The sequence below is a fragment of the Arachis duranensis genome, chromosome 1 (genome assembly GCF_000817695.3).
Source record: "Arachis duranensis cultivar V14167 chromosome 1, aradu.V14167.gnm2.J7QH, whole genome shotgun sequence".
Taxonomy (NCBI): Eukaryota; Viridiplantae; Streptophyta; class Magnoliopsida; order Fabales; family Fabaceae; genus Arachis; species Arachis duranensis.
The window spans coordinates 1,554,434-1,563,690 of record NC_029772.3 but is presented as its reverse complement, the minus strand read 5'-3'; the positions used below and the strand labels follow the sequence as shown (position 1 = coordinate 1,563,690).

At 32.9% G+C, this 9,257-nt stretch overlaps 1 protein-coding gene across 3 annotated transcripts; it reads left to right on the top strand.

Annotated features, from left to right (window-relative positions):
- The first annotated feature begins 1,018 nt into the window (after nt 1-1,018).
- Nucleotides 1,019-6,976, top strand: LOC107478023 (transcription termination factor MTERF9, chloroplastic). 3 transcript variants are annotated; one of them, XM_052259519.1, is made up of 7 exons: nt 1,019-1,465; nt 2,958-3,086; nt 3,489-4,446; nt 4,569-4,682; nt 5,425-5,607; nt 5,709-5,926; nt 6,140-6,976. In XM_052259519.1, the coding sequence occupies exons 3-7, from the start codon at nt 3,541-3,543 to the stop codon at nt 6,489-6,491; spliced, it is 1,773 nt and encodes a 590-aa protein (XP_052115479.1). In that variant the 5' UTR covers nt 1,019-1,465; nt 2,958-3,086; nt 3,489-3,540; the 3' UTR covers nt 6,492-6,976. The 3 variants fall into 3 exon arrangements, with proteins under 3 accessions (XP_052115479.1, XP_015953716.2, XP_052115478.1); XM_016098230.3 differs by having other exon boundaries at nt 3,448-4,446; nt 6,140-6,975; XM_052259518.1 differs by lacking the exon at nt 1,019-1,465 and adding an exon at nt 2,033-2,610 and having other exon boundaries at nt 3,448-4,446; nt 6,140-6,975.
- Nucleotides 6,977-9,257: the final 2,281 nt, after the last annotated feature.

The window sequence follows — 9,257 nt, the reverse complement described above, 5'->3', positions numbered from 1 at the left end:
TTCAGTGTACTGCAAGTGTAACTGTTAGGTGTTTGTGGAATTAGGGATTTCAAGTGGAATTAAGTGTTTGTGTAACTGGGTTTGCTTTCAAAGATGATTGAAGATCATGATGTTCGTGGTAGTGAAAGGAGAAGAGAAAGATTGAAGAAAAGGTGCTGGTGGTAGTGGAGGGTATTTTTGTTCAGAAAAAATTAAAATGACGATTTTAATACAAAAAAACACGTTAAGGATGATTTTAAATCAAAAGATACATCAGAGATGAGTTCGATTCCGACCCTCAACGTAAGGGACCAAAATAATACTTATCCCTTATTTTTATATATGATGATGATAATAATAATACTAATAAATACAAAAATAACTACTATTTTTAATGTGACAATCGAAGAAAAATTATATACTCTATTATTTTTACTAATTTACTTAATTTAAATATTAACTTTTGAAATGTTTTTTAACGAAGTACTTCAATATTTATAATTATAAATAAAATGTTTGAGATATTTTTAAAAAATTTATTTCATAATATTTTTATTTTTAAAATGTGATGATATGTTAATCTCATCATGGATATTTGATACCATTTACCGTTAAACATTAAATAATTTATAATAAGAATGTATTCAAGAAAATTATTATCTTCTCTTTTTTTTTTTGTGGTTAACAAAAATATTGGTCTAACATATAGAAAAAAAAAGGGAAATGGATTCTCATTTCAGGTCAGTTTGGACCAACTCAAGAAAATTGGGCTGTTTCGGTCAGACCCAATGACAAATAAAAAAAAATCCGGATAGTGTAATAAATTCCTGACATGATTTTGAAAATCGGACCGAATTGATCGGTCGAATCGGTCCAATAACGAACCGACAACATTACCGGTTCGATTAGATATGTAAAATCGTTAATAAAAAAATTGGTGAAAAACCGTTGAATCAGTTGAAAACCGGACGGCCGAACCGGGACCCGGCCGGACACATAAACGGAAGCTCCTTCGTTTCTTTCTCCCTTTCTCCCTGTCTTTCTTTCATAACTCAACCCAAAAACCATAGCACTGTAAGCCTACGCCACCGCTGCAAGGAGTGGCATACTGCCGCCATCCGTCGCACTCAAAGTTCGCCGTCCGTCCGTCTATCTAGCTTCCCTCGTGCTCAAAGTCTTCAACTCCTGTTCGCTGTCACCAATCGCAGCTGCTTCCTCCAGCTCGGCGTCCGTCGTCTTTGTCTGCTCAGCCGCGCTTCCGCCGCCGTTTGTTTGCCGTTCACGTTCGCGTCTTTGTTCAGCCGTCGTCTTAGTTCGCGTTGTTCGCCGTTCACGTTCGCTCGGCGTTCACCGTTCGCGTTCACTCGCCGTTCACCGTTCGGGATCGCATTCGCGTTCGTCTGGAAGCCACGTTGCTCTGCTTCAAACTCTGCGACCAACCCGCACACTCCACCTAGCCGTTGAACTGCTCTCTTTTGTCGCCGCCGTGAGTTCCCTAAACCCGCGACCAGACAATACGCTCACACAATACCAATACTCTGCTTAAAGCTCTGCAACTTCTGATTTCTATTACAATAAGTAACTTTGATTTGTTAGTGGTTTGGATTTTTTTCAGACTAAATTAAAGTATACAATAGTTATGTTCTCTTCTCTATCACATTGATATTAAGCTTTGAATTCTCTTATTTCGTTTTAATTTTACCGCACTCAACATGTTTGATGAAATGCTTTAACCATATTTCCGGTTGGTTTTATAATTTCTAGCTGTTAGAAACTTAGTAAGTTGATTGCATGTGAAATTAGAATAATTGGATCTTAGTAATTAGGAAATTTTAGCTGCACAAATAGCATCTTTGCAGAAAACTATTAGCATTATGATTCCACTTGCATTAGTGTTCTTCTAGCAAATTTTAACTGTTATTGTGAACTTTTAATTTGCTAATTGTTCTTATATTGTTGTTGTTCAGTTGTTCTTCTGTTATTTTATTTTTTTTTTCTTTTTGTTGTGATTTTCTGTTCTTGAACTTGATAAGTTGATAATTTGCTAAATTGTTGGGCTGCTGTTGTTTTAATTTGCTAAATTGTTAGGTTACTGCGATTTAATTTGTTGGATTTTCTATTTAGGTCTTGTTCTTGTTTATTTGCTAAATTGTTGTTGTGTATTTATTGTTGTCTTTGAGATTATTGCTGGATATTGGTGATCATTGATTTATTATATGCTTCATGTTTTCATTGTTTTCTTCTTCTGAAGGAAAAAAATTTTGTTTTCATTGTTTTCTTGATTGTTTGTTTTGTTTCAGAAATCAATTTTTTTGTGATCAATGCTCAAACTCTGAATGCTGTTCTGCTGGTTTTACTGTGTTTGTTTTGTTTCAGAAATCAATTTTTTGTGATCAATGTTCAAACTCTGAATGTTGTTCTGCTGTTTTTGTTTTGTTTCATTTCAGAAATCAATTTTTTATGATCAATGCTCATACTCTAAATGTTGTTTTGTTTTGTTTTAAGGCTGTGTTTGGAAGAGGTGATTGACTTTTGAGTGTTGTTTTGTTTTTATTTTAAGGCTGTGTGTTGTGTTAAATTTGTAGGAAATTCTGAGGTTTATAAGAATTAAGAAGGAAGACTATTTCAACGGTATTACTCTGTTGATTCTGGTCTGCTACAAGCTTGAACATTGAATTGAAGAGAAAAACGCTTTATTATTTCATCATTGGCCTATTTATGGCATTGCATATCATTGTAGTTTGTTTATTCATAGAACTAGTTGTTTATGATCCCCTTTTGAAGTAAAAAAATACAGTAGCAGAGTGTTTAGAACTAGTTGCTTTATTCATTGAATTTTTATAGAATCAAGTGTTTATTATAAAACGGTTTTTTCGGTTAAACCATAGTTGAATCGATTGAACCAATGAACCAGTGAACCAGTAACTAAAGCGGTTCGATGAATTCCTCATCTTCTTCACTCCCGCATCTTCTTCCAGGGTACATGAAATTGGGATTTATGGATCTCAACTTCTTGCTTTGCTGCTTCTGCCCCTTCATTCGCCGATTTTGAGCAGCACTTCGTGACGTCACTCTCCAGCTCTGCTCTTGGCCCGTCACTGCTTCGTGTACGTCTCCACTCTCCTTCTCCATCACATCTTTTTCAGTTCTCACAATTGAGTTACCCTGTTAGTCTGTTTGAATTGTTTATGGTTGTTACCAAGTTTGTTGTTAGTAACTTGATATTGTTGATGATTTTGGCTGTTAAGAATTTTAATTGTGCATGATTAGAGTTAAGTTAAGGATTTGAATGCATTTGTTGTAACCTGTACTACTATTTTAATTTACTATGTGCTTTGTGGTGAAATTGTTAATTTAGAATGTTTATATTCGGCTAAATTTACTTAGACTTGTGACTATGACAATATTACTAGAGAAAGTCATAGGTCCTTAAATCATGATTTCCTCCTCCTGAATTGCAATTATCAGAGACGTCTGTGGTGTGCCTCATTTTTCTTTGGACCTGCAAGTTGCCGTGCAAACTAGAGATGCTGCTTTGATGAACTTGAAATTGATGTGAGCATGTTGTCTCAGTTGTGGCCTCCCCATATTCACACAGCCTCCTTTCTCTTGCCTGAGCTTCCCCGGCCTCATCATTTTCTTCTGCTGTCGAGCAATGCATGTAGACGTACTCCTACTTTTCACTTTCGATTAGAAAGTAGAAGACGACCAAGGCCAAGACGAGGCAGCAGCATTTGTTGTTGTTGTGGTTCTGCCTCTGAGTGGGAACTTAAGGAAGCAGGTATAGCCGTGTCAACTTTCCTTCAAGGATTAGGGGTGTCAGAGGAGGAGTCCTTATCCATCGCATCCAAGTCACCCTCTTACTCCAACATGTTGGTGGAGAGTGTCAGGGATTTGGACCAACACTCCATGTGGAATTCCGATTCGGCCTCCTTGGGCTTCAGGGAAAAGCTTCTTCACATTGCGTCCCTCAAAGGTGACAATGGAAAACTCCCTTACTTTGAGAGTCTCGGCTTCACTCTTTCTTCATCTATCGCCCTTGCTAGGTATCTCTCCTCTCAGAACCTCCCATCCCTCATGCACAAGGTTGCATCCATCAAGGATCTCTTCTTTTCTCATCAAGCTGATCACCTCCTCATCAACAACATTCGTCGCATGATGCTCCACCTGTCCATTCCAATCGACGATGATCTACAGCATACTCTCTCCTTCTTTGAGAAGCTTGAAGCCAGGCGTGGAGGCTTAAATGTCTTTCTTTCTGACAAAGACACTGCCTTCCGCCATTTGATTGATTCCTTTCCTCGTTTACTTTCACTCTCACTGGATAACCACATCGTTCCTATTATCGATTTTCTCCACAATATTGGAGTTCCCAGAGTTCACATCACAACCATAATACTCTCTTTTCCGCCTATTCTGTTCTGGAATATTCAACTCCTTAAAGCTAGACTCCTCGCCTTGAAACAGGTATCCTCCCATCCATGTTGTTTATTCCTTTTTTCTCGAGTCTATTCCTTTCCTTCCATCCTCTTTTGGCACCATGACTACTTTCGACCAAGTTTTAATTGCTATAATATATGCTTTTACAGATTCATCTGGTGGATAAAGATTATATCAAGTTGTTGAGCAGATATCCTTGGGTTCTATCTACAAGCATTCAAGAGAACTATGAGGAGGTTCATGGATTTTTTCTTTCTGAGAAGGTATCATTTTGTAAGGCCAATGCTTCTCTGCCTATTGATATTATATGCATTGTGACTTTATCTTTTTGTAAGTTGAGCTAATATTACTCAAATCAAATAGGACTTTAGTTTGAAGTGGTGTTTCCCTAAACATACTCTATAGCGAGACCAAAAAATTTAAATTGAGTAAGATACCAAACTGAAATAAACCCGTTGCATTGTACTTTACAAGTTAAATATCCTTTCTTAGCATCATAAATCACAACCATGTCAATGCTGTCAAAATTCCTAGTTGGCATACACTCTAGTATGATGTGCTATTGCAGTGTTTTAGGTGAAAGTTTTAGGCATCAAGTTAACCAATATCTGACCTTTTAGGATTTTACAAGTTGCTGGTGGTATGATTAATTCAAGAAAATATGGTAAGAACTTTTTCAAAAACTAATTATAAAATTAATTAGTACTTACCAGATTTAATTTTGTGTAGTTGTTTCTTTAGGATCTTCATAATTATATCAGATTATGTGGAGTTTTTTAGCAGTATGTCATATCCACATGATTTTGGCTGGTTGCTTGATCCTCTTCATGCCTTATTATGAATTGAATTTGTTGAATGCCTATGTGCTTGTATCCATTGATGCTAGTGATACTTGTTTTATGGATGAGTTAGTAGGTACTTGAGTTAGATATATTTGATTAGTATGAGTAGAAAATTTATTTGTTGAAATACTAGACTAGTAACGAAAGGAATGCTTCATTATAGGTTAGAAAGATATGTATTGACTCTGCAATCAGAGGCCAACCATACCTATTGGGTTGTTCAACTGGCAAGCTGAAGTCGATGCTGGATCAGTTGGCTGATCTTGGAGTTAAGGGAAATAAGTTAGATAGGGTTATTGCTAGAAGCCCGCAGCTACTATTGCGGAAGCCCAGAGATTTTCTACAGGTATTTCTCTTTTTTCTACGGTCACGCGTGCTATATGCATGTCATTGTTCTTTAGTTTTATATTTTCCAGTTAAGAAGCTTGTGTTCCATGTTGTCTGCAGGTTGTTCTGTTCTTTGAAAATATGGGCTTGGATAGAGAAATTGTTGGGAGAATTCTTTCTCGCTGCCCAGAAATTTTCGCTGCCAGCATCAATAAAACTCTTAAGAGGAAGATTGAATTCCTTTCTGGGGTTGGCGTTTCGGAAGCATATCTTCCTGGGGTAATCAGAAAGTATCCGGAATTACTTGTAACGGACACTGATAAAACCATACTACATCGGTATTGTCCTCATCAATTTAGTCTTTTGTCGATTGTTGTGTTCCAGTTTATGATTGAACAAATTGAGATTGCTTGATCCGCATATAGTTGATCCTACCTAGTTGAAAAAAAATTAGTTGTTGCTATCATTGTTTAATGTTGTTCTATAGTATCATAATTGTATACCTCCCACATTCTCTATATTTTCATAAGTTCATCTGTGATGTTCTGCAGGCTGATGTACCTGATGAAGTTAGGACTTTCGGAGAAAGAGATTGGGTTTATGGTGCGCACGTTTTCTCCGCTCTTCGGGTACAGTATAGAGGAGGTTCTGAGGCCAAAAATAGAATTCTTAGTGAAGTCGATGAAGAGGCCGGTACGAGAAGTTGTTGATTACCCTCGGTATTTTAGCTATTCATTAGAAAAGAAGATAAAGCCAAGATACTTTGTACTCAAGGGAAGGCATATTGAATGTAGCTTAAAGGATATGCTGGGAAAAAATGATGAGGAATTTGCTGCAGAATTTATGGGTGTGGGTCTTGGAGGGATGCTTGACCCTCCTCTCTCTTCTGAGAATGTGTTGTAAGTATCATACATCCTTCCCTAGTATTTTTTTTGGGAAATTCATCTCATTACAAATAGATTCTTTAAGGGGCATAAAATGTATATTCCACTAATTTTCAATTGCATAAACTATCACATTTGAGATTTTTAGAAGCAAAGAGTTGTTAAGTTAGAATATCAAAATTTGGTTGTCTTATTCTTATATAATATCATGTTTAATTCAATGAAAGCAATATAGGTATAGAATCCATAGAATCCACTGCTACGGTGCTTAAGCATTTGATCAAATATATTGGAATTAATAATTTTTGCAACATCGGGTTTTTGTGGTGGTTTTGGTTGTGAACCTCTGTTTGGGCACAATGGTCAACAATCTTCTGCTGTGGTTGTGGCACCAGGCAGCAGCAATAATTCTAATTTGAAGTTTCCTATTATTTTTCTTTTGGAAGTACACAGAAGACTAATGTTTTGGATGGTGATGAATCAATATCATTAAGATAATAAAGGTATTATAAGTGAGTTATGTTAGGATACTATTAATAGAAATCTATTTTATTTAAAATTTATAAATTAAACCTATTTAATTTATAAAAAGCTTAAAATTATTTTTGAAAAATTATTTTTTTTCATATAATTTTTTTATTTAAATTTCATGATATTTTAATTTGATGGATATTTCAGGTTGTTTACTCTTAAAAATTAAATAGTTTACAATAAGAATATCTTCTTCAACATATTAAGGGTCCGTTTGGAAAAATTTAGAAGTAATTTTTTTAACTTTTGACTTATGAAAAGTAGTAGTATTAATGTCTGGTGTAATTTTTAAAATTAAATTGCAATTTTCTAAGAAGCTATTTAGGAGTTTATAGAGAAGTTAAAAAAAATAACTTCTCTCATAATATTTTTATTTTTTATTACATTTCTATAAAATAAATATTTTTAGAGTTAAAAATTCAAATACAAAATAACTTATTTAGAAATTATTTTTAACAGAATCATTTATTGTTTAAGTTATTTTATCAAGAAGAATTTAATTAAATTGATTATCTAAATTAGACCTAAATGATTTGAGAGGTTTAATTGAATTATCTAACATTTATGATATTATCTTTACTTAAAAATATTTTCAATAGAAGTAATCAACATAAAACCAACACATTTCAAACTTCAAAGTGACAACTCACAAGGCATCGAGACTCGTGACTCAAAAATCTTTGTTCCTTTCTGGAGAAAGGGTAATAAAAAAAAAGGAGCGATTTCTAAAATAAAATACACGATCAATAAGAAAAACTTTTTACATGAATAATTATATTTTACATTATTATAAAATAATTAAAAAAAGAGAGAATATATAATGAACTTTTTAAAAAATAATCGTAGAATGACTTAGAGAAAGGATTTTATTATGCCCATTAAACCCTTAACCCCTATTGGGGCGTTGACCAAATATCATTTGCTTTATTTCTTCCTACTAAATAAGAGTGATTATATGTTTACGAATTAAATATTATAAGGATTATCAAATTGATCGACGAATAAACAGATGTGTTTTTCTATTAGGGGCGGCTCCTCTTGATTAAGGGGTGTCGTCACCTGATTATTATTGCTATTATTATTTTTTATTTTTTATTTTTTATTTTTATTTTTTACTTAACTAAATAGCGAAATACTACAAATAGTCAAATATTAATATGTTGAACATGTATATCTATGACTTTGGTGTTTTGACTTTTTTTTTGGTGACTTTGGTGTTTTGACTTTTGACTGTGCATGTTCGTTTTCTTGTAAATTTTATATCTTATATATGTATTTTTAAATAAAATTCAAAATTGAAAGATTTATTTTGTTAGCTGTTAAGCTTGGCTGCCCCCTTAAAACAGGAAAAATAATTTAAAGGAGGATAAAATATTGTTATTGTTCTCAACATTTAATTTAGACTTGATCCTATATAATTCTTATCATCACAAAATTAGTTATAAACTTTTAAAGTTTCTGGCTTCGTTTAAAAATAGGGCAGAAAATCAGATTTCACAATTCAACTTTGAGAAATCATAACTAATTCTCCAGTTAATATGAAATCTTTAAAATTTGAATCTAAGCAACTATATTCATTATAATTCACTTTAACTTTTAATCTCATATTATTTCGATTACTATTGAATTATTGGTTCGCTTTTCAAAACTATTGTCTATCTCAAAAATCAAATTTCTAACAAAAATTTAGCATTTCAAGATTCAACTTTCAATACCTCTCAATCCATTTCAAAACAATCACCAACCAATTTTACCACCATTACAATATATCTAACAACCAGTTCAAGAGTAATCAACCAATATAATCCATTAAGATTCAATATTTTCAACAATTATTTGTCAAACAATTCACAATCCACATAATCAATCAATTACTCACAATAATTAAATCTATTTGCAGTTATTCAATAAACTTTATAGGCATTCTTAAATTAAAATCATTTAAAATTATTAAAAATAAAGTTTAATTAAATTAAACATTAAAGAATTTCAATACATTAGAGATAAAAGGTACAATTTATACTTTATTGTATATATATCATTTTTTTCCTGCAAGTTTATGTACTAGTCATTCTACAAATATTTCATTATGAGTAAAAAATTTTAAGAGTAAAATTATAAAAAAATAAATTTATTTAGAATGAAAGTAATGTGATTAAGTGTAATTTACTTAGATGTGATTAAAAAATAATTGAATAACTATGTACCGTAAAAAATTGATATTATTAAAGGATAAAATTAAAATATATTTCTA